The sequence below is a fragment of the Mixophyes fleayi genome, chromosome 1 (genome assembly GCF_038048845.1).
Source record: "Mixophyes fleayi isolate aMixFle1 chromosome 1, aMixFle1.hap1, whole genome shotgun sequence".
Classification (NCBI taxonomy): Eukaryota; Metazoa; Chordata; class Amphibia; order Anura; family Limnodynastidae; genus Mixophyes; species Mixophyes fleayi.
The window spans coordinates 37026192-37051945 of record NC_134402.1 but is presented as its reverse complement, the minus strand read 5'-3'; the positions used below and the strand labels follow the sequence as shown (position 1 = coordinate 37051945).

Sequence of the window (25754 nt, the reverse complement as noted above, 5' to 3'; positions counted from 1 at the left end):
TGCAGCCACCTTTGTGCAGTAGTTTGAGGGATAACTGCTGGCAAGGTTATACTGGTCAGACCTGCTGCGATAGGTACAACGGTGACCCAAAGAGACCCAGCTGCTTGGCACGACCTCTGTCTTGTCCAATTTTGCACCAAAAAAATATATCTGGCCAAATTGAACACATTAGGGTCTGGGAGAAGCCATCCACTCTTGCTGACATCATTGGTAATAACCAAATTGTAGCTCAGCATTGACCACCAGTCATGTTAACATGGATCATTCTAAGCTCATACACTGATCCCTCATCCAGTCACAATTGTCGCCCTTGTCTAAGCCAATGTAACATTTCCGGAAATATGTGTGTATATCTATTAGTGTAATTTCCTTTTTAATAGACAAAACATTACATGGGCAGCACGGTGGCTCAGTGGTTAGCACTTCTGCCTCACAGCACTGGGGTCATTAGTTCAATTCCCGACAATGGCCTTATCTGTGTGGAGTTTGTATGTTCTCCCCGTGTTTGCATAGGTTTCCTCTGGGTGCTCTGGTTTCCTCCCACACTATAAAAAAACATACTGGTAGGTTAATTGGCTGCTATCAAATTGACCCTAGTCTGTGTGTGTGTTAGGGAATTTAGACTGTAGGCTTCAATGGGGCAGGGACTGATGTGAATGAGTTTTCTGTAAAGCGCAGCAGAATTAGTGGCGCTATATAAATAAATGATGATGATTACCTACATAACGCACATTTTACAACATAAATAATAATAACCCCCTTAATCGATATTAGAGCTACCAACATGGTAGAAATTCTTTGTACGCACCATAAACTACCATTTCGCAACACCCAAAACTTGCGACTAGACTTGGCTAGACTAGACTAGACTTTAGTCTCCGATAATTTTTATCGAATGTGAATTTAGAAAGACTCAGTGATTAAATGATTAGGATATTATTTATTAATGGTGAGTTTACCAAGACTCAGTGATGTTTCCGCACAGCATATTAATGTTTCTGCATTCTGGTATATTTTTTGCATGTCCAGTTTGTTTAGCCAAATTCTCAGTGCACAGAATTGTAATAGGTTCAGTGGACAGATGTTCATAATATGCATCAGACTAATTGCTTCATATAATCATGATAATTGAGTGCTAATTTCAGGCTGTCATGTGTGCAAGTGTTATGGAAGGGAGTTGGTAAGGCAATACTGTGTCTAATGTACAGTGCTGAAGTACGGCAGTTTATAGAAGACAAAGCCGTGAGATGCAGGGCAGATATTTTGTCAATAATCTCATCCCACTAACGACTCATCTAGTCCCTCCAGCAGTATTTACAGCTGCTTCTTCAGGAATTAAAACATGGAGATGTTTGAAAGTGCAGAGCCCCCGCCATTACGGTCTCTCAATCACACATCACTCAGTGGTGGCACTTCCATGCCAGGGGGCATTGCACCCTCCTCCTCCTCCTTAGAGTAATAGACATTGGCTAGACCCTGGTGGGTCATTAGTCTGGTTCTTCCACTCCAAGCCCACCCACTCAGTCAGGGCATAGCAGGGATATGTGACAATACTTTGCACATGCCATTAATGATTTGTGCAACAATAAACATTAGCATCATAACAGTAACTGTAAAACAGTACACAAACACATACAAGCGTCCCACAAAAATTTCATCAGCCCCTCAATTACACTCATATTTCACTTTAATAAATATATATATTTACCGCTCAATATTTACATATCCCGCTGGCAATTTAGTATGCTGCATGCAGATTTATTATCTCTGCTTTACGCTGTAGGATTGCACACAGGTAACAGAGTGTCAGGAGCTCCAGATAACACGCAGGCAGCAGATTGCCAGGCACTCTGTATTGCACATGGGTAGCAGAGTGTCACAAACCCAGGATTGCATATTGGTAACAGGATGTCAGGAGCTCAGGATTGCACACAGATAGCAAGTTGCCAGGAACTCAGGATAGTACACAGATAGCAAGATGCCAGGAACTCAGGATAGCACACAGACAGCAAGATGCCAGGAACTCAGGATAGTACACAGATAGCAAGATGCCAGGAACTCAGGATTGCACACAGATTGCAAGATGCCAGGAACTCAGGATAGTACACAGATAGCAAGATACCAGGAGCTCAGGATAGTACACAGATAGCAAGATACCAGGAACTCAGGATTGTACACAGATAGCAAGATGCCAGGAACTCAGGATAGTACACAGATAGCAAGATACCAGGAACTCAGGATAATACACAGATAGCTGCACTTTAACAACCTTCCTCACTCCATCCATCTCTCTCCCAGTCTGTGCTCCTTCAAACCGGCACGTAAAACTCACCTGTTCCTCAAGCCTACAAATCATCCACTTAACCCTAACATCCTTGCTCCTTCACTAACCTCCTTTGCTCGTTCTCCCCTCTCTCCCCTAGCCCCTCTTTTCTTTACCCTTACTTCGATGGCTCCCTTTTGTGTCTGTTTTGTTCACCCTCCCTTAGGATGTAAGCTTGTATGAGCAGAGCCCCTCTCCCCTCCTGTCTCCATACCTGTTCTTCTGCTCCGTCTTTACCCATATGTCTGCCCGGAGTTTCTGAAGTATTGGTACTTGGTGTTTATTGTTCTGTACTATGTCACCCTGTATGGTCTACTGTTTGTACTGTGTACGGCACTGCGGAAACCTTGTGGCGCCTAACATATAAATGATAATAATAATGGCAAGATACCAGGAGCTCAGGATAGTACACAAATAGCAAGATACCAGGAACTCAGGATTGCATACTTGGTAGCAAGGTGCCAGGAACTCAGGATACCAGAAACAAATTTACAATAATTGTACTGTGTGACAGCATAAGTCACTACTGATGTGGCCCTGATTGTAGAGAGAGCCAAAGTTCTAATAGTAAGCAACTAGTGTAAATTATAAACTGCAGGTGAATTCAGTTCTGTGATAACAAGTCAGTCCCCCCCCCCCCCCAGAGTTCTCCTTTCTGTAAGAGGCAGTCCTATTGATACTCATTTTAAGTAACTGAGGGGCATGTTTATTACGCCTGGTAGTAACTTAGATTTTGTTACGGACTTACCTTATCACCGCCGCTCCGTCCAGCCGCACTTCCGCATTCAGGACCATGTGACCGCACCCGGAGGCGGTCACATGACCTCAACCTAGAGGCGGGGATTTTGAATCCCCTTCTGTATAAAAACCTCACTCTGACACTCGCTGAGTGTCAGAGCAACACTTACCTGTTCCTGGCTCCTGCTCTTCGTGGATTGCAGTGTCTTCCTGTTTCCAGTGTCTCCTGTGTGCTGATCTCTGCCTGTTTGACTTCCCTGGCTCTCCAATCCCTGTGTACCGACCCGGCTTGCTGACCATTCTCCTATTCTTGTGACCCGTGTACCGAACCTGGCTTGTTGACTCCGAGTTGCCTTCTGATTCTGCCTGACTCCAGTCCTGTGTACCGAACCGGCTTGTTGACTCCGCTACCACCGCTTCACTCCGCTGTACTACATCTTGAGGCGAACCTGGGGACCGCGACCTGCGACTCCTGGCAGCGAAGCCCACCCCGCCTTGCGGCGGTTCTTGGTGAACACCGGGGAGATCGTTAGACTCCGCACCTCAGGTAAGCCAGCGCTAATCAAGATTAGTAATATAGTATCCAGAATCTGTTACAGTTTGCTCTGACCATGGATACCACAGCTAAAGATCTGTTGGAGCATTTAGTAGGAAGGATGGATAAACAAGAAGCTAACCAAGAGCAACTTTTAAAATTCCTCAATAGTCTATCCACTCGCTTGGATGTTGTCCAGAACACCCTAGTGGCTGGTGGATCACCTGGGCCGGCAGTGGCCCCTGTACCTCAGGCCGCAGCAGCAGCTTCTTCCTCGCAGCTACGGTTACCTAACCCACCTAAGTTCGATGGAGACCCTAAAAATTGCAGAGGATTTTTAAATCAATGCTCCATACAATTCGAGCTTCTACCTGGGAACTTCCCCTCCGGAAAAATGAAAGTGGCCTATGTGATTTCGTTATTGTCCGGTCAAGCTTTAGCATGGGCTTCCCCCTTATGGGAGAGGGACGACCCCATTCTACATAACTTCAACCTCTTCTTGTCCACCTTCAAGAAAATATTTGATGAGCCTGGAAGGGTGTCCAATGCCGCTTCCGGCTTACTACGTCTCCGCCAGGGAAACCAGTCTGTGGGGCAGTATGCGGTCCACTTCAGAACCATGGCCTCTGAACTTCGCTGGAACGATGAGGCTCTAGTAGCTACATTCTGGCAGGGCCTTTCAGACCGAATCAAAGACGAGTTGGTATCCCAGGAACTCCCTACGTCTTTGGACGACATTATCTCCCTCTGTGTCAAAGTTGATTTGCGTTTCAAGGAACGTAATTCCGAGAAGGAACAGTCGCGGCGTAGCATGATTCGCTTGGCCCCCAACTTCCAAACCCCTGTTCTTCCCCCTGAAGAGCCCATGCAACTTGGGAGGACCCGCCTATCAGCCGAAGAGAGGGAGAGGAGATTTCGGAACAAGTTGTGTTTATATTGTGGAGAGAGTGGCCATCTTCTGAGTTCTTGTCCCAAACGCTCGGGAAACGACAGGGCCTAACGAGTTCTGGAGCTGTGTCGTTGGGCCTCTTTTCTCAGTGTCAGTCAGTTCCCAATAGTAATGATTGCCTGTCTATTCCCATTTCCCTTCAGTTAGGACAAAAGACCTTCCCGCAGTCGGCTCTTCTAGATTCCGGAGCCGCAGGAAATTTCATTTCTGCCACAGTAGTTAAACAATTCGCTATTCCCACACAAGCCTTGGAACAACCCATCTCTCTGATGGCCATTGATGGGGGAAGAATCCCTGAGGGGTCCATCTTGGTACGCACTATTCCTCTTCTACTTCAGATAGGAGCACTTCATCGGGAGAAGATTTCTTTTCTAGTAATACAGAGATCTACCAACCCAGTCATCCTAGGACTTCCTTGGTTTCGTGCCCACTCTCCCACCTTGGACTGGAAATCTGGTCACATATTGTCCTGGGGACAGTCCTGCTTCTCTCGCTGCCTACAGAGAGTGGTTCCCCCGAATAGTCCCAGGCGTACCCAAGAATTTCCTGTGACTCTCCTGCCTGAGCCATACCAAACCTTCTCTGATGTTTTCTGTCAACAAGAGGCCACTAGACTTCCTCCTCACAGAATCTGGGACTGTGGCATTGATCTGATACCTGGTAAACCCATTCCCAGGGGCCGTGTTTACCCCCTTTCCCTCCCGAAATCTAAGGCTATGGAGAAGTACATCCAAGAAAATCTAAACAGGGGCTTCATCCGCAAGTCTGCCTCCCCAGCTGGGGCTGGCTTCTTCTTCGTAAAAAAGAAAGATGGGGGCCTCCGCCCTTGCATTGATTACAGAGGCCTGAATGCCATTACCGTTAAAAATCGGTATCCACTGCCACTGATTTCTGAACTATTTGACCGGATCAAGGGTGCCACCATCTTTTCTAAACTTGACCTCAGAGGAGCGTATAACCTTATACGCATTAAGGAGGGGGATGAATGGAAGACGGCGTTTAACACCCGAGACGGCCACTTTGAATATCTGGTCATGCCTTTCGGGCTATGCAATGCCCCAGCCATATTTCAGAGCTTTATGAATGAGCTGTTTCAAGACCTCTTGTACCAATCTGTAGTCATCTACTTGGACGACATTCTCATCTTTTCTCAAGATCTAGCATCTCATCGTACTCATGTATTGGAGGTCCTCTCTCGTATCCGAAAAAATCAGTTATTTTGCAAATTGGAGAAATGCACCTTCGAGCAGAGACAAATTCCCTTCCTGGGATATATTATTTCGGGCACCGGTCTACAGATGGATCCCACAAAATTGAAAGCCATACTTCACTGGCCCCAACCTTCAGGCCTTAAAGCCACTCAACGCTTCCTAGGATTCTCCAACTATTATCGCCAATTTATCAAGGGGTACTCCTCTCTCGTGGCTCCCATCACAGCATTGACCCGCAAATCTGCTGATGCTGGTATTTGGTCCTCTGAGGCTATCCAAGCCTTTATATTATTAAAGTCTCTCTTTTCATCCGCACCCATTCTTCAACAGCCAGATTGTTCTCGTCCCTTTGTCCTGGAGGTAGATGCCTCTTCTGTTGGCACAGGAGCCGTACTATCACAGCGAGGTCCTTCTGGAAAACTTCATCCCTGCGGATTCTTTTCCCGTCGCTTTTTACCTGCTGAGAGGAATTATGGGATTGGCGACAAAGAGCTCCTGGCCATCAAATTGGCTCTCTCCGAATGGAGACATTTACTAGAAGGAGCGCAATTCCCTATCACCATATATACCGACCATAAGAATTTGCTTTACTTACGCACTGCCCGATGTCTAAATCCTCGACAAGCAAGGTGGTCCTTATTCTTCTCACGCTTTGATTTCAACATCACTTTTCATTCAGGATCTAAGAACACGAAGGCAGACGCCTTATCTCGCTCTTTTGATCCAGCTGACATGGAATCCTCGGAAGATAAGAAATTCATTGTAAATCCATGTCAAGTATTGGCAGCTACACACCTGAAAAAGGGCTGTCCTCCAGGCAAAACATTCATCTTGCCACATCTACGCACCCGGCTCCTTCACTGGGCTCATCACTCACTCTTCTCTGGGCATGCCGGCATTCGCAAGACCTGGGACTTATTGTCCCGAAGCTACTGGTGGCCTTCCTTGCTGGAGGATGTGAAGAGATTTGTTGCTGCTTGTTCCAAATGTGCTCAACACAAGACCTCTAGGAAGAAGCCTTATGGATACTTGCTCCCATTACCCATTCCTGATTACCCTTGGTCACAGATCTCCATGGATTTTATCACGGACCTTCCCCCTTCCAAATCCTGTACTGTAGTGCTTGTGGTCACGGATCGCTTCTCTAAAACAGCTCACTTTATTGCTCTCAAAGGCCTTCCTTCTTCCTCCTCCTTAGCCGATGTTTTTATTAAAGAAATATTTCGCCTACATGGCTGTCCTCAACATATTGTCTCCGATAGGGGATCACAATTCATATCAAAATTTTGGCGGTCTTTTTGCAATAAATCCGGGATTAAGCTTGACTTCTCTTCCGCATATCATCCCCAGTCCAATGGGGCTACTGAGAGAACCAACCAAGAATTAGAGAAGTTTCTAAGAATATTTATCTCTAGTAACCAAGACAACTGGGTGGACCTTCTCCCTTGGGCCGAGTTCGCCCATAACAACCATTTTCATGAGGCCATCTCTAACTCCCCCTTTTTTGTTCTGTATGGCTGCCATCCTAGACTACCCACCTTCTCCCAAGTCTCATCTTCTGAAGTTCCAGCAGTGGACTCGCTGGTTCGTAACTTCTCTGATATTTGGGAACAAACCAAGACAAACTTAAAACAAGCAACTACTCGTTCCAAAAAATTCTACGATAAAAGGAGAAGAATGACTCCAAGTTTTGCAGTTGGTGACAGGGTATGGCTATCCACCCAGAACATTCGTTTAAAGGTTCCCAGTAAAAAATTTGCTCCCAAGTTTATTGGCCCATTTGCTATATCTGAGATTATTAATCCCGTAGCCTTTAGATTGAGTCTGCCTCCCTCCTTACGCATACCCAATGTCTTCCATGTCTCCTTGTTAAAACCGATGGTAACCAACAGATTCTCCACCTCATCCAGAACTCCTCCTCCTGCTGTGGATCGGGATCAAGTTGAATACGAGATTAAAACTATCCTAGATTCTCGTAAAGTTCAAGGTGCCATACAGTTCTTGGTGGATTGGAAGGGTTACGGCCCTGAGGAGCGCTCATGGGTAAGAGCCATTGACCTACATGCTCCCCGTCTACTTAAATCCTTCCATAAAAAATTTCCTTTGAAACCCTATTAGGTGTTCGGAGTCCACCTTTATGGCAGGGGGTACTGTTACGGACTTACCTTATCCCCGCCGCTCCGTCCAGCCGCACTTCCGCATTCAGGACCATGTGACCGCACCCGGAGGCGGTCACATGACCACAACCTAGAGGCGGGGATTTTGAATCCCCTTCTGTATAAAAACCTCACTCTGACACTCGCTGAGTGTCAGAGCAACACTTACCTGTTCCTGGCTCCTGCTCTTCGTGGATTGCAGTGTCTTCCTGTTTCCAGTGTCTCCTGTGTGCTGATCTCTGCCTGTTTGACTTCCCTGGCTCTCCAATCCCTGTGTACCGACCCGGCTTGCTGACCATTCTCCTATTCTTGTGACCCGTGTACCGAACCTGGCTTGTTGACTCCGAGTTGCCTTCTGATTCTGCCTGACTCCAGTCCTGTGTACCGAACCGGCTTGTTGACTCCGCTACCACCGCTTCACTCCGCTGTACTACATCTTGAGGCGAACCTGGGGACCGCGACCTGCGACTCCTGGCAGCGAAGCCCACCCCGCCTTGTGGCGGTTCTTGGTGAACACCGGGGAGATCGTTAGACTCCGCACCTCAGGTAAGCCAGCGCTAATCAAGATTAGTAATATAGTATCCAGAATCTGTTACAGATTTTCTATCGCTGAAGAAAGAGCAGAGTATTTTTTAACTGTGATTTATCATGTTTTAGGCATAATGCTCCAAGCTTCAGAAAAAACAGTTATGTGTAAATCTCAACAATTCTAGGTGCCGTACCTGTATTATGTTAGTTTTTTAGCATTGACAGGCTTTTCTAAAGTGAGTGATATGCTGCAAATGAGTGGGGCCTGTTTGTATAGTAAGTGTGGCAAGACTGACAGGTCAGGCATACTAGAGTAAAACAAATATATAAGCAGTTATCTAGGGGCAACTTTTTTATTTTTAACCCATTATTTTCAATGCGAATGCTGGTGGTGTTTCTTTCCGTAAAGAGCTGACTCTCTCTTACTTCTCGCTACACAGTTTTGGTTACACCAGTGTTCTCCAACTCCTCTCTCCGTCCTTGGCTACATTTGGGGTAATACCAAATGCAGACTTGAACACTATGGAGTATACTGTATATACTAAACTGCGGGTTTGAAAAAGTGGAGATGTTGCCTATAGCAACCAATCAGATTCTAGTTATCACTTATTTAGTACATTCTGCAAGATGACAGCTAGAATCTGATTGGTTGCTATAGGCAACGTCTGCACTTTTTCAAACCCGCAGTTTAGTAAATATACCCCTCTGTCTTTACACACCCAGCTCCCCATCATCTGAAGTCTCCTTCTCGGACCTCAGACACATTTGAATGTCTACATTATTTACTTGAGTATCAAGTGCTGCATATGGAACTCGGACCCATACTGGTAGCCTCGACATCACTCAACCAAGTGAGAGTGGAAGGGGTAAAGGCTTTACTCTAACTAGCATCACTCTAAACATAGCACTGATCTCAAGATCAAACGCCAAGCTCCAAACTTGTCTCAGGACCCAAGTCACACTTCTTAATCACTCGGGTCCAGTGAATGTTCTCAGTTTCCCCCAGGGACGTTACATATTAGTCACATGTAAGAAAAACAGAAAATGCAGCTGACTTACTTTACTTACTATATAACACTTAGGGGCTGGCGTCAAGCTTTCATAGTTTTACAAGCAAATAAAACAGTTCAGGTCACAGGTGTAGGTATGAAGCATTTTAATACCACAGAATGTTATGGTTCATTCTGATACCATGCAGGTTTCGCAATTAAGTCACCTTTCTTTTTACAAGTGAAGCCACGTTACAACTGATTCATTGTATACAGGCAAAGATTACAGCTGTAACCTGTGCAGTCAGAGCACATATATATCCACGTACTTGGAATGTAAAGTATTTTATATGAGCCAGAATATGTTCATAGGACGGGCGACTAATGGTGTTTGGCCAATAGTGTTATAAATTATCTGTTAAACAAGCTTTCTGTCCAACCTAGGCCGACTCCAGACGCATTAAGGAATAGCCGTCTGTAAAAAATCAACAGTAATTAAATCACATTTCCAGTGTGAGAAAGCAAATAATCTTGCATTGTCCAAATACATTTTCACCAGTAAAGCACTGTTTGTTCAGCTCCCCTTTTTATAAGCTAATTTAAAGTGCACCCAAGTCCATTGTGACAAATATGAAGCCAATCTGGAACCAGTCACCTCACTGAGACACTGCAATGGTAGGACGTATTAGTAGATAATGCTAAACTTGGCACAGGAAGTTTTCACATACGCCCGCAAAGCCCTCCTGTCAATCTTATTATAGTACTGTGTGATTACCCTCTCACAATTCAGACAGCAGGTTGGGGCGCGGTCATATGTCAGTGGGTGGGTATGACGTGTCTGTGGGTGTGGTGTGTCATTGGGGGTGTGGTGTGTCATTGGGGGTGAGGCCAGCATGCAGGCAGATAGGGGAATATTATAGCTCCCTATGTTTTTCTTATATAGCCTTTATACTTAAAATTAGGCCTGATTAATGCAGTCCCATGTACATGTTACAAATAAAAAAAAATAACATTTTTAAGTTGGAATACATTTAAGAATAATAAGAAAAAATATCAAGAGTATAAAGAATAAGTAAAGACAGAAATGCACCATAGCGTATAAACATGTGTCTTGTGATCTTAGTAGACATCACGGGCCTGATTCATTAAGGATCTTAAACAAAGAGGTATCTCATTTCAGTCTCCTGGACAAAACCATGTTACAATGCAAAGGGTGCAAATTAGTATTCTGTTTTGCACATAAGTTAAATACTGACTGGTTTTTTTATGTAGCACACAAATATCAACTTTAAATTTCAGTGTACAAATAAGCTATCAAGTATTTGTGTGCTACACGAAAAAACAGTCAGTATTTAACTTATGTGCAAAACAGAATACTAGTTTGCACCCCTTGCATTGTAACATGGTTTTGTCCAGGAGACTGAAATAAGATACCTCTTCATTTAAGATCCTTAATGAATCAGGCCCCACATTTGGTGCTGCTCTGTATAATTAGGCATCTATAACATCCAGCTGACCTAAGCTCAGACCTCAGTCCATGTTTTATATGTAACTTGCCTCTAACACTAGTAACACCTGGATGTGTTTCGTTTGGTGTCCTACGGATTTCACATTCCTTATCCTCAGCTTACACAGTGGCATGTGTTATACATGTGTTATACATGTAGCATATTACAAGAGGCCCACACACCGTGCAATGCCATTGTCCCAAATGACTAGATCTCTGAACAATTTAACCACACACATGCAGCACCAGTTAAATAAATCTGGTCATTCAGACACCAGGATGTACAACTGCTTCACAATAGAAAGGTCGCACCTTCCAGTTTCATCTCAGCGGATGACACAGATTTTGGAATCCATCATTTCAGATCGGATCATGACACACGGTACAAACAACCAAGTTAGCTTACCAGGGAATAAATTTATCGAGCTGCGGGTTTGAAAAAGTGGAGATGTTGCCTATAACAACCAATCAGATTCTAGTCATTTATTTAGTACATTCTACAAAATGACAGCTAGAATCTGATTGGTTGCTATAGGCAACATCTCCACTTTTTCAAACCCGCAGCTTGATAAATTTACCCCCAGATCCACAAATGTGTCATATTTAGATTTTCTGCTAGATATCAGTATCTTGTAGCTTAGGGGTCAGGGAACTTTTTTACCTTTTACCCCCAAATATACTTAGATACGCCGACATTACCCCCTTGATTTGAAAGGAAGTAAATCATATATTATTAATTATTGGAATTCAAAATTTTATTGAATCTATTCAAAATTTGTTTGAAAGCTTCAACTTCAAAACTTCAGGTTTTGGAGAAATTATGTTGCTTCATTTTTGATACGAGAGCATCAATATTGGGGCATTTTGATGTCAGAGCAATTTGGGTACAGTCTTCAGCGTCCAATCGATTTCTCTGCTTTGTTTTTATGTTCGTTAGAGTGGAAAATCCTTGCTCGCAAAGGTAGGTTGTTACAAAAGGCAGCAACTTTTTGACTGCCTCCTCATGCAATGTTGAATGCCTTTGCAGCTGTTGACATCCAAAAATATGACAGATCTGCTTTGTTTTCACAATACGTGCTTCATTATTGCATCAAAGCTCAAGAAGTGCCTCTGCCAACCCTTGAGGCTCTTCTGGTACAACAGCAATTTCACATTTAAAGGGGTCTACAATCCAACTGACAGCATGTTAATCGGCAGCATTACCCCCAGGAATTTCATTTTTACCCCATTTGGCGTCATTTACCCCTGTTCCCTGACCACTGTTGTAGCTGGTGAATCATCTCATAAAGATCTTTGTAATAAAATGTTTAATTTCAAAACAAAATTGTCTTCTACAATTCACAACTAATTCTATTTAAAATTGGAATAACGATACAGTGAATACATTTACATCATAGTTGACTTTTTATAACCATAATACGCATTTTCAAAGGACTTCCTGTTTTGTCTGAAGCTGAGAGATAGGATTGATTTGGCAAAATAAAACTCGTGACTCAATAACTGGAATGATTCTGAGAACTGAACAGCGGGCATTTGGCTGATCTCTGGATCTCACTACATAGTTTCTTCTTTTGTGAGAATACATTTTTTTACAGTGTGTTCTTGCTGGATAGCTGAATGCTGGACAGTCTAATGAATAGCAACCTCAGGAAAAGTATTATTTCTAGAATTACACTTAATTGCACTAATTGCTGAAATAGCTCTGCACTTATCACAATTTGGTGAACTATGAACATTTAAGGTTGCAAAAAGCATTGTCAACCATCCTCATTTCAAAATCCAATTTGCATTCATAGTATAATGGGGTAACGGATTCTTGTACGTGTTGAAGAAATTCATACAAAAGGGATTCTATCTATGATTGCAGGGATTTAATCATTTCTAAAATATTAAAGTCACACAATTAATGATAAAAGTTTATTTATGAGTGGCATACATTAAAGTGAGATTTTACGGTTTTTATTTACGCTATTATTAATATTCCAGCTGCCTTTTTGGTAGACAAACAGCTTTTAAGCTCATTAATGTCTCTGCTACATGAAGTGTTAACTGTTTGTCTTTTTTGTAAAGTATCAAAGTAGCACTTCTACATCAATTAAAAGAGAACATACACATGGCTTTGTAACATTGATTACCAGACACTAGCTTATACATAAAATAATAGAACACATAACATTTTAACATCAATATAATATGATAAGAAAGAGGCAAGCATTGTGTCCCTGGACATCATTTGGCTGGTATGTCCCTGGTTTATCTGGGTTAAAGTATAACATTATTATTATTATTGTAGATTTGTACGGCACCATAGTGCTCCACAGCACCGTACAGTAGGGAAGACAATACATACATAAAACAGGGATATACAAGGTAGACAAAATAAATGCAGACATGAAAACAAAGGGTATTAAGGACCCTGATCATTAACGAGCTTACATTCTAAGTGGAAGAGGGCACAGCTGAAACAAGAGGAGCAAATGTGGCTCAGAGTGGAGATTGGAGTAGTTGTGAGAGTGTATTAATGTGAATACTGTTATCGGGAATAAAGTCATCTCTAAAAAAGAGATGGGTTTTCAAAGAGTATCTAAAGATTTGAAGGCTGTGTGGTGGGGAATTCCAGAAGTGGGGAGCAGCACGGGAGAAGTCTTGTAGGCGGGAGTGGGAGGTGGTTACCAGGGACAAGGCAAGGCGAAGGTCAGAGGTAGATCTAAAAGGGCGGGAGGGAGAGTATTTTGATATGAGATTTGAGATGTATGAAGGGGTGTTGTTGAAGGCTTTGTAGGTAGGGGTGAGTAATTTGAATTGGGTTCTGGAGGACACAGGGAGCCAGTGTAGGATTTGCAGCAGATGTGGAGCGGTGAAAGAGGAAGATTTTACTGATTAATTAAAGATTCATGCAAGGGGTCTCGGCTGCTTTGGAGCCTAGCAATGCTTTACTGTGCAAGTACGGTCCTCTGCTCAAGCTCGGAGAGCTGAGTGAACCAACACCACCAGAACCTCCCCAAAAGTTTGCTATGTGGCTCGATGCCGTGTTTCGCCCCTGCCTATAACACATGATTTTCAATGGTCTTTTGGAAAATCACCAAACCCATGTTTATCCTCCCACGAAAAACTCTAACCATAAAATGAGTCTTCCTGCCATTCTTTATGGACTTATTTTTCCATCAACATCCCTGAAAAGAGTAGCCAAGAAGAATTTAATATAGGAACTCCTAAATCACATTTGATTATTTTTCCTCTCTGTCAGTAGTGAAGTTCCCTGACTGTGCCAAACTTCCATGTGAGGTGGTCATTAATTTTCAGAATATTCAAGATTCTATTCTTCCTTCTTTTTATTTTTTTATTCCAAAGCCACAAACTGCTTCAGGAAAAAAAAATGTTTTATTATATGGGCGTATGCCAGACCCATCCTGTAGTGATCTCATACCCTACACAGGGATAAACCAGAGCGTTGGACCTAAATGCTGACAATGCATAATGCAGCCCATCAACACATAATGAGTTCCAGCTTTAATTTGCTATGAACATATGTACCTAAATACTTCAAAAGAATAGAGAAAATATGAGTCTGTATATTTTCCTGTCTTCAGTCTACTGCCAGGTGGAGAAGATACAAGATTGTCTGATCCCGCAGAGCTCCAGGAAACGTGGAACCTGAATGTTCTATCTCAGCGAGCTCCTCTCTATAAGCAGACAATGAAATGCTCAGAAGTAATCAGATATGTCAGAATGGTCCAGTCTACTGTAACTGTTAATGGACCTAAGCAGAAATCTCTTTTGGCATCAGCCCAACTAAAAATATGGGTTGCTAAACTGTTCTAATTTGGATTGGCTACAGTTAGTCTGGCTCACTAGTTAAAATAACCAAAAAACAAATGTCAATAAATGAATTGAATCGACGAGTCAGCACTTTGCAGACTTGGGAAAACAACATAAAATACAGAGCTATTAAAGGCACAATAATCCTTCTTTTATGTCAATATCAAGAGGTATATGTATAATTTATTTATTTTTTTCACGAAAAACAAAGAAGGGTCACTAGCTCTAAGGGTATCATTTATTACAAGGAACTATCCATAGCTTTTTTGATTTATTTATTACCAGTTGTTTATATAGTACCATCGTATTACGCAGCGATGCACAGAGAATATTTAATCCGTCCCTGCCCCATGGGTAATTACAGTCCAATTTCTCTTCCGCACACATACTTCCAGACTAGGGTCCATTCTGTCAGCAGCCAATTAACCTACCATTTTATAGACTGTGGGATAAAAGTGGAGCACCCAGAGGAAACCCAATGGAAACTTAGTCTAATGCTTCTTTTTTTGTTTTGGTCTACTGTCAGTTGCATTGGCTTCCCGACTCTTGAAGACAAGTATTCAAACCATAGTCTTGTGCTGGCTTGGACATTGGCCAGTCCAGTTGGTCCTCTTATTGCGCCGCTTTAACTGGCGCCTACAAAGCTGTAGGCAGGCTAAACCCTACATGGATAGAGCCATAGTTGTTGTCTTTGTCTTGAAATAACCTTATCCTCTCCCAATCTTATTGATAATTCTCATACCGTACCAAGCTCAGGGGGCATCGCCTGAAGTCCAAAGTGTAGGTCTTAAATAATAGGTGGCAGGATCAAGTTGGAGAGCCATAAACTTGTTTGAAAAAAGACAAAGGGTCTTGTACTCTGCACAAATTGCATAAAACTATGTGACCCCACTTATATTAAAGAGACCTGCACTGAGAAAAAAAAACATCATTATATTTTTTCCCAGTGATTTCCTTTGGTTAACAGCATCTTGAGATGGCATTAACAGAATAGGCATCATGACGGCACAAGCACCACCTCGATACTTGATAAACAGGCTCCTCTATGCAGACGTTTAGCTGGCACTCTTTAATAAATAGGTCTCATAGGGGTCTATGCATCCAGCTTATCTGACACTTAAAAGATGTGGAAACTACTGTTTCTGCATCTTTTAAGTTTAGCTGCTATGTATTAGCTGCCTAACGGAGGAAAATGGTCATCTTCAGAGTTTGGCTCCTGTGGTACATTCAGATCAAGCTGCTATCACAATAAAAGCTAAATTCCTTCAAATATATATATATATATATATATATATATATATATATATATTTAGTTTTCGTTATGGAACATATTTTCCATTTCCGCACTGTTATCTTTTACATACATTATACTGCTTGAAAGACGACAAGCGGTCTTAAATCATTGCCCGTGAGAGTCTTGAGCCTCCACTTTAGAACAGTGTATTATAATTTCACATCTACAGCCTGACTAGAAGAACACAGATTTATACCAGAAAATGTGATTTTACATTTAGTAAATCATCATCGCAGCAGATATTGTGGAACATTTAAAACTGCCACTCTGGCCATAGGAGTCTTGTGCTGATTATTTACATGCAAATGACGCTGGGACAAAACACACATTTGATGGTTTGATTTCATTTACTGTAGTAAAACTGAATTATATGAAGACTATCTGCAGTATACTATATTACTTAATATAGCATACCTCTCAACATATCAGATGGCTGAAAATAAGTCTTAACAGGGTGTAAATAGACAGACTTTAGGCTACATTCCAACTAAATTCAGTACATATCATGGCAATTTAGGACAGATCACCAAAGCCTGACAGTCACTTTTAACATAACTATTTCTGATTTTGTGCTAAACACATTGGGCCTGATTCATTTAGGAAAATAAGGCAAAAAAAGGAGTAACTTTGCACCTTGGCAAAACCATGTTGCATTGGAAGGGGGGGGGGGGGGTAAATATGAAATGTAAGGACAGATTTATAGTTGGGGTAGGGCATGTCCTAGATTAACTTCAAATTTCAGTGTAAAAATAAAGCTATCAAGAATTTGTCTGTTACATAAAAAACAGCCAATTCTTAACTTATGTGCAAAATGATAAACTAATTTGCACCCCTTGCATTGTAAGATGGTTTACCCAGGAGAAAATGTTCTCCTTTTTTTGCCTTACTTTCCTTAATGAATCAGGCCCATTGTGCATAAATTTGCAGACGGTGCTAAACGACTTTGTACTCTGGTCCCATGAGCAGGAGTGTGCAGTGGTGTAATACATACTTGCCTACTTTTTAAATCTGTACTCCAGGAGATCGGAGTATAGATCATGTGACAGAAGGTAGGAGGGGGCGTGACAACAGCATTACGTCACTTTAGCTCCGCCCCTACCATAAAATACAGAAATTCAAGGTATTGAATAGTGGGGCTGGGGATTAATGACAGAGCTGTTACATAGAATTCTAGCGCCTGGGGCGAGAAAGACAAATGCCGCCCCCTAGCCCTCAATTTTAACCAAATGAACCTAAAACATTCCTAAACTGCGCCCCCTTCAGCGTTGCGCCCTGGGCGGTCGCCCCTATTGCACAGCCCTAGTTACGGCCCTGCTTAATGGTGCGATTAAGCCCTGTCCCTGCTATTTAATGTTGTGAATTTCGGCATTTTACAAGGTCCGGGAGGTTTGCCTACCTTCCAAATTCAGGAGCCTGCTGGAAATTCCGTGAGAGTAGGCAAGTATGGTGTAATATGTGGTCATATTCCCTCTCCGTGATCTCTTCCAATAAAATATTATATGCCCCCAAATTAAAGGGGCTGTCCACTTTATGGCAATTAACTTAAAGCCGAAAAACACCATTTATCTGAAAACGCTGCGACTCACAGGGCTCCGCCAAGGGTGTAGAGCAGGCCGCTTCTACATCCTCCAGTGCTGCTGCATTCAGACAAACCATGAAATCTGGCTCCTGGCTATAGGTAACCAGGAGGATCCCAGGAGTTGGATCTGTTTTGTGCATGAACACCGCCCCCTTCCCCCCCTTCCCCCGCCCCCCCTCATTGGTACAAAGACAGCCTCCTGGTACAAAAGGCAAAATATTATTTTTGCAATTTATCCCATTTGTGGCCCAATCAATATGTACACCGAATGATGCCCCTGTCTGCACATGAACCAGGGCAGCCCCTGAGAAACTTTAAATTGGCTCACCATGTGTAAAACAACTGTGCAAAGCAGGAACCAATTAGATTTACTGAAACTTCTAAAAAGTGTACATGTTGCCCATAGCAACCAATGAGAAATTTAGCTCTCATTCTCTAGAATTTAGTTGATAAAGGATAGCAAGAAACTGATAGGTTGCTATGGGCAACATCTCCACTTTTCCTTTTTAGAACTTTTAGTAAATCTACCCCTTGATTTTGCTTTGTATCTGCCTGTCATGCACTTACGGGTATATTTACTAAACTGCGGGCTTGAAAAGTGGAGATGTTGCCTATAGCAACCAATCAGATTCTAGCTGTCATTTTGTAGAATGTACTAAATAAATGATATCTAGAATCTGATTGGTTGCTATCGGCAACATCTCCACTTTTTCAAACCCGCAGTTTAGTAAATATACCTCTTAGTCTTGGACTTGTGACTATTTTCCTGTATGCTGATTTGGTGCTGCAGCCCTCTGTTGTTAATGTCTGCTTGAGACATTAAACAAATGAAGCTAAAATTATGCATGCTATAAAAATATCCATGAGCACCACAACATAGTAAAACTCACAATAATATATTCATATGGGGTAGTTTTTATCCGTTTTGTTCACATGTGAACCAATCACACATTTCCCTATCATATGAATCAAAGATCCCTAGGAATATGTTTAAGATCCATCTGGAATGATGAAGAAACATATGTGGATCAGAGAGCGTAGTGAACAGATCGGTTTGGGGTTAACAATTTGCTTTACTTAGAATGGCTGGTATGCTGTATATTTTTTTCGTTCATCGTGCTTTATGGAGACTATACTGAAACAAATATAGACATTGCAGAAGTGCTTAGATTTGAAATATGAAATGTATGAAAACAGGGAATTTAAAAATAAAAAAGGCATAGAACTGAGATAGCATTAAGTTGAAAATTTTCTTATTTCCACTGATCTTGTTCAGTGAATATATTCAGACAATATATTATATATATATAAATTATTTTTACAAATAAGATAACCCAACTATGGTGAGAATCTACAAAATGTGCATAATTCCTTGTAATTCTCTAAGCATCCTACATGAAGGTATTGAGATGGAACAATGTACTGTACATACAGAAATCGTAAGGTCGTCATGTTATCCCAGAAATGGTGCCAGTCAAAGATAATGAGCCTGATTCATTAAAGAAAGTAAAGCAAACAATTGAGTAACTTTGCACCTTGGAAAAAAAACCATGTTACATTGGAGGGGGAGGTAAATTTAAAATGTGTGGACAGATTTATAGTTGGGGTTGGACATGTCCAAGATCAAATTTAAATTTCTGTATAAAATATAAAGCTATATAATATTTGTGTGCTACATGAAAAAACAGCCAGAATTTAACTTATGTGCTAAATAATAAACTAATTTGCACCCCTGGCATTGTAACATGGTTTTGTCCAACATAAAACTTACTCCTTTTTTTGACTTTCTTTCCTTAATGAATGAGGCCCAATGTGTCTTGAATTATAAATGATTATCGTGATAACGGAATCAATTCTTTTCTGAGATCAAAAGACATTGGAAGTCATCTACGAAAGTACGATCAACATGATACAGCAGAACAAAGGATGTTTTGTGACATCATGTAGCTGTTTGTGTGTGAGCACTCCCTATTTTTATGGGAAGCTCACGGACCTGGCACATCAAGATAAAGGCATCTGCAAGGGATAAAAATGTTTGCACCTTCTGGCTGGAATAGCTGGAGGATACTGACTTTGTGCTACTTCTTGCGCCTATAAATAAAAGCAGCATTTGGTTTGCATGATGAGCTTACAAGGATAGAAAAAGGTAATTTAGAGGGAATATACTTGTTTAGCAGGGGTGTTACAAACATCCTACCTGCCGAAAAAAATGAATGCATGATTAAACCCTGACTGTAAGCTGAAATCAAGCCCCAATAACATTCAGCATGTGGATTCATCACTTCCTGTAAAGTCAATCCGGATTTGCGGGTTTGAAAAAGTGGAGGTGTTGCCTATAGTAACCAATCAGATTCTAGTTATCATTTATTTAGTACTTTATACAAAGTTAAAGCTAGAATCTGATTGGTTGTTATGGGCAATAGCTCTACTTTTCAAACCTGCAGTTTAGTAAATATACCCCCAAGTCATTATCTGTACACCAGTTGATACCAACTTGTTGTGTGACATTTTGCGCACATAATCTGGAGACCCTTAAATCACAAAACGCGTTGGGGACCAGCTGATGTACTGACAATAACATGATAGACATCTCTGTGTTGGAACCACTACTGAACCTATTGGGCCCATGAGATTGGGAATCTCCTATCTTCAGCTTGCACCTGAGGGACCGTTTCTTTTGCACCATACTTACCAACTTTGAATAGTTGGTTTCCGGGAGACTGTCATGGGAGGTGGGCGTGACGTGGGCGGGGCTCCAAAATGCTCATCATTTTGGACCCGCCCTCGTGACGTCATGACGCAAAACGCGTCATTTGACAGCGGGATGCATGGCCAAACGCCGCGATTCACCAGGAATCGCTGACTTTGGGAGCTAATTCTGCCCACTTCACTAGGAAGTGCCCCACATCCTAGTGAAGTGGGCAGTTCCGGGAGATTGCCACACTCGCCCGGGAATCCGGGAGACTCTCGCAAAATGCGGAAGTTTCCCGGACATTCCGGGAGAGTTGGCAAGTATGTTTTGCACTTCAATTAATTTGTACTAATTTTAGTGTTCTAACATAATCATAATGAGTTCAATTAATTTGTCACAAATTTGGTTAATTTGGCACGTTCATCAATTGGCTTTTTTAGTCATATATTTATATGGTAATATAGCACACTAATATCACTATTGTTTACTATTGTTTTATTCACACATTTCTTTTCTACATATAAGCAGTGGTGGAAGTGGCGGTGTATACGGTGGTATGTCATACCGACACTTCTCCTACTGCCTTCATTGTAACACTATCACATTCCAGTCACTTACATTATATATACAGTATATACAGTGGTAGAAGTGAGGTGTATACGGTGGTATGTCATACCGTCACTTCTCCTACTGCCTTCATTGTAACACTATCACATTCCAGTCACTTACATTATATATACAGTATATACAGTGGTAGAAGTGGGGGTGTATACGGTGGTATGTCATACCGTCACTTCTCCTACTGCCTTCATTGTAACACTATCACATTCCAGTCACTTACATTATATATACAGTATATACAGTGGTAGAAGTGGGGTGTATACAGTAGTATGTCATACCGTCACTTCTCCTACTGCCTTCATTGTAACACTATCACATTCCAGTCACTTACATTATATATACAGTATATACAGTGGTAGAAGTGAGGTGTATACGGTGGTATGTCATACCATCACTTCTCCTACTGCCTTCATTGTAACACTATCACATTCCAGTCACTTACATTATATATACAGTATATACAGTGGTAGAAGTGGGGGTGTATACAGTGGTATGTCATACCGTCACTTCTCCTACTGCCTTCATTGTAACACTATCACATTCCAGTCACTTACATTATATATATAGTATATACAGTGGTAGAAGTGGGGTGTATACGGTGGTATGTTATACCGTCACTTCTCCTACTGCCTTCATTGTAACACTATCACATTCCAGTCACTTACATTATATATACAGTATATACAGTGGTAGAAGTGGGGTGTATACGGTGCTATGTCATACCGCCACTTCTCCTACTGCCTTCATTGTTACACTATCACATTCCAATCACTTACATTATATATACAGTATATACAGTGGTAGAAGTGGGGTGTATACGGTGGTATGTCATACCGTCACTTCTCCTACTGCCTTCATTGTAACACTATCACATTCCAGTCACTTACATTATATATACAGTATATACAGTGGTAGAAGTGGGGTGTATACAGTGGTATGTCATACCGTCACTTCTCCTACTGCCTTCATTGTAACACTATCACATTCCAGTCACTTACATTATATATACAGTATATACAGTGGTAGAAGTGGGGTGTATACGGTGGTATGTCATACCGACACTTCTCCTACTGCCTTCATTGTAACACTATCACATTCCAGTCACTTACATTATATATACAGTATATACAGTGGTAGAAGTGGGGGTGTATACGGTGCTATGTCATACCGCCACTTCTCCTACTGCCTTCATTGTTACACTATCACATTCCAATCACTTACATTATATATACAGTATATACAGTGGTAGAAGTGAGGTGTATACGATAGTATGTCATACCGTCACTTCTCCTACTGCCTTCATTGTAACACTATCACATTCCAGTCACTTACATTATATATACAGTATATACAGTGGTGGAAGTGGGGTGTATATGGTGGTATGTCATACCGTCACTTCTCCTACTGCCTTCATTGTAAACCTATCACATTCCAGTCACTTACATTATTTATACAGTATATACAGTGGTAGAAGTGGGGGTGTATATGGTGGTATGTCATACCGTCACTTCTCCTACTGCCTTCATTGTAAACCTATCACATTCCAGTCACTTACATTATATATACAGTATATACAGTGGTAGAAGTGGGGTGTATACGATAGTATGTCATACCGTCACTTCTCCTACTGCCTTCATTGTAAACCTATCACATTCCAGTCACTTACATTATATATACAGTATATACAGTGGTAGAAGTGGGGTGTATACGGTGGTATGTCATACCGTCACTTCTACTACTGCCTTCATTGTTACACTATCACATTCCAGTCACTTACATTATATATACAGTATATACAGTGGTAGAAGTGGGGGTGTATACGGTGGTATATCATACCGCCACTTCTCCTACTGCCTTCATTGTAACACTATCACATTCCAGTCACTTACATTATATATACAGTATATACAGTGGTAGAAGTGGGGTGTATACGGTGGTATGTCATACCGACACTTCTCCTACTGCCTTCATTGTAAACCTATCACATTCCAGTCACTTACATTATATATACAGTATATACAGTGGTGTAAGTGGGGGTGTATACTGTGGTATGTCATACCGTCACTTCTCCTACTGCCTTAATTGTAACACTATCACATTCCAGTCACTTACATTATATATACAGTATATACAGTGGTAGAAGTGGGGTGTATACGGTGGTATGTCATACCGCCACTTCTCCTACTGCCTTCATTGTAACACTATCACATTCCAGTCACTTACATTATATATACAGTATATACAGTGGTAGAAGTGGGGTGTATAGGGTGGTATGTCATACCGCCACTTCTCCTACTGCCTTCATTGTAACACTATCACATTCCAGTCACTTACATTATATATACAGTATATACAGTGGTAGAAGTGAGGTGTATACGGTGGTATGTCATACCGTCACTTCTCCTACTGCCTCCATTGTAACACTATCACATTCCAGTCACTTACATTATACAGTATATACAGTGGTGGAAGTGGGGTGTATACTATCAAATTCCAATTACTTACATTATCCATACTGCCCCTTCTAAATTTCCACCTCAACCACTGTTGATATATTTTTCGCAGGTCTACTCTAGGAAAAATAATTTATGGTTGCATTTTGTAATAAAAAGCATTAAAATGTACCAGAGTGACATGCATAATAGATGCTGTCAATGTCCCTTCACTATTATGATGGACTTAAATAATGTATTTCTGCTTTGCACCATCTGTATTTCTAGCGAGACTCACAGACCTGTTAAAGGTTGTGCGATTTGTGTGTCCGCACATTTTCCAGTTAGTAAATAACCCTTTACATTTTTCAGGTAAGAGGCGTTAAAGGGGTTTTTGTGGCCAATCAGAAAATTGATGGAAAAGTGACAACGCTCATCACTTACAACAAAGGCCGCGACTGGGACTATCTGACTGCGCCAAGCGTTGACATGAATGGCAAGCCGACCAACTGTAAACCGGTACGATTTAATCTAGATAATTATGTTTGTCTTCTGTTCAGAGTACTCCAAACACGAGTTGTCAGGGTCCTCGGAGAGCTTCCCGCTAACTCTCCAACACCAATATGGCATTGGTCACGCCCAAGATCACCAAACGCCATTCTAAACAATACACAATATTTATACTTTTTGTGCTGCTTGTATTAAATTGATGACAGGCACTCTGCACCCAGATGACTACACTGATTCACGCCATCTCTGCCATATAATGTCCTTACACTTTATTGACATAGGTATGATCACCGACTGTTGACTGAACCAGGAGCTGGCTGTCATATCTCGCCCTCGTGCCACATACCTCCGTCCATTTGGAGGCTGGCCACCAAAGTTCCCAATCATCTGTAGCTACTGGGATACTGCTTACTTGATGAACTGGAGGGGCTCGTTAGAGAGACCCTCGTCAAAGGAGCAGTGTGGGTGATGGGAAGGGGATTTAAAAATAGAATCAAATGGAAGATAACCCATACGAATTGCTTTATAGTGGGACTCAGAGGTTGTATTTTTTTATTTGGTAGTTTGATTTTACTTTTTAATTTTTTTACATTTGGTTCTGTGATACACGATGGTAAACTCTACATAATGTAACCGACTATCTTCTGAACATGTTTTTTTATATGATAATAATCTGTATTTGATCTCTTATCTATCTTGAAAGCCTGACTGCCACCTTCACCTTCATCTCCGCTGGGCCGATAATCCTTATGTATCGGGAACTGTACACACCAAGGACACGGCTCCGGGACTGATTATGGGAGCTGGTAGGTGACGTAGAACATGTCTGCTCTTATTTATCTATTTCAATGTTATATTAAGAAGCATCTTTTTTGGAAAAGCAGAATGGATGCTTTCTAAAAATATTGACAGTGCCGACAATATCTTCTTGTGAAGACTTTGGAATGTTGATAGTGATTCAAGGAGATACTTACTGTAGAACATATTAACCAGCCTTTATCCATTGATTTTGGACATTTATGGACATTGATTTTAGTTTAGCGTTCAGGCTTTCTAGTATCCTAAGAGAACTTCTCTGAAATAGACAATCAGGTCCCTCATATTCCACTAATAATATGTTCTAGATGGCAACACCCCAATTAAAGTTCCAGTTTTCTAGTTTACTGCCAGTTGGGATCAGAAGAGTGCCTATAGTCCCTTTACTATTAATTCCAAATAGTTCTAAAGTTCCCTCGGCACAGATCAGGATATGGCTCAGTGGTTAGTACTTCTGCCTCACAGAACTGGGGTCATAAGTTCAATTCCCGACCATGGCCTTATCTGTGTGGAGTTTGTATGTTCTCCTTGTGTTTGCGTGGGTTTCCTCTGGGTGCTCCGGTTTCCTCCCACACTCCAAAATCATATTGGAAGATTAATTGGCTGCTATCAAATTGACCTTTGCCTCTCTCAGTCTGTCTGTGTGTGTGTATGTTAGGGAATTTAAACTGTAAGCTCCAATGGGGCAGGGACTGATGTGAGTGAGTTCTCTGTACAGCGCTGCGGAATTAGTGGCGCTATATAAATAGATGATGATGATATGAAAAAGGAAGTCTCTATAGTGTGTACCATTTTACCATGGGTTAGTACCAAACAATATAAATCTGCTCCCCTGGATGCGGTTACACATTCACATATCAAGCAGACTGTCTATGGATCTTTAACAATGTTTCTCCAGTGTTTCCATTCATTTCAAATATAAACATAGATAAATTCTCAAACCAGCTTTTATTCTAGTAAAAAATAAACTCACATAGTGTAAAACCATAATTACATCTTAAAAGCCTATATTAGTTGCGCTCACTGGGTAAAAAGCACTTGAATAATGCCAAAGC

At 41.6% G+C, this 25754-nt stretch overlaps 1 protein-coding gene across 2 annotated transcripts in view; it reads left to right on the top strand.

Moving 5' to 3' along the window:
• SORCS2 (sortilin related VPS10 domain containing receptor 2) overlaps nt 1-25754 on the top strand; it is a 761685-nt gene that overhangs the window by 680901 nt on the left and 55030 nt on the right. For both annotated transcript variants that reach the window (XM_075194428.1, XM_075194425.1), the window contains exons 10-11: nt 23746-23892; nt 24587-24689. In XM_075194428.1, the coding sequence (XP_075050529.1) occupies nt 23746-23892; nt 24587-24689 (250 nt within the window). The remainder of the gene's footprint in view (nt 1-23745; nt 23893-24586; nt 24690-25754) is intronic.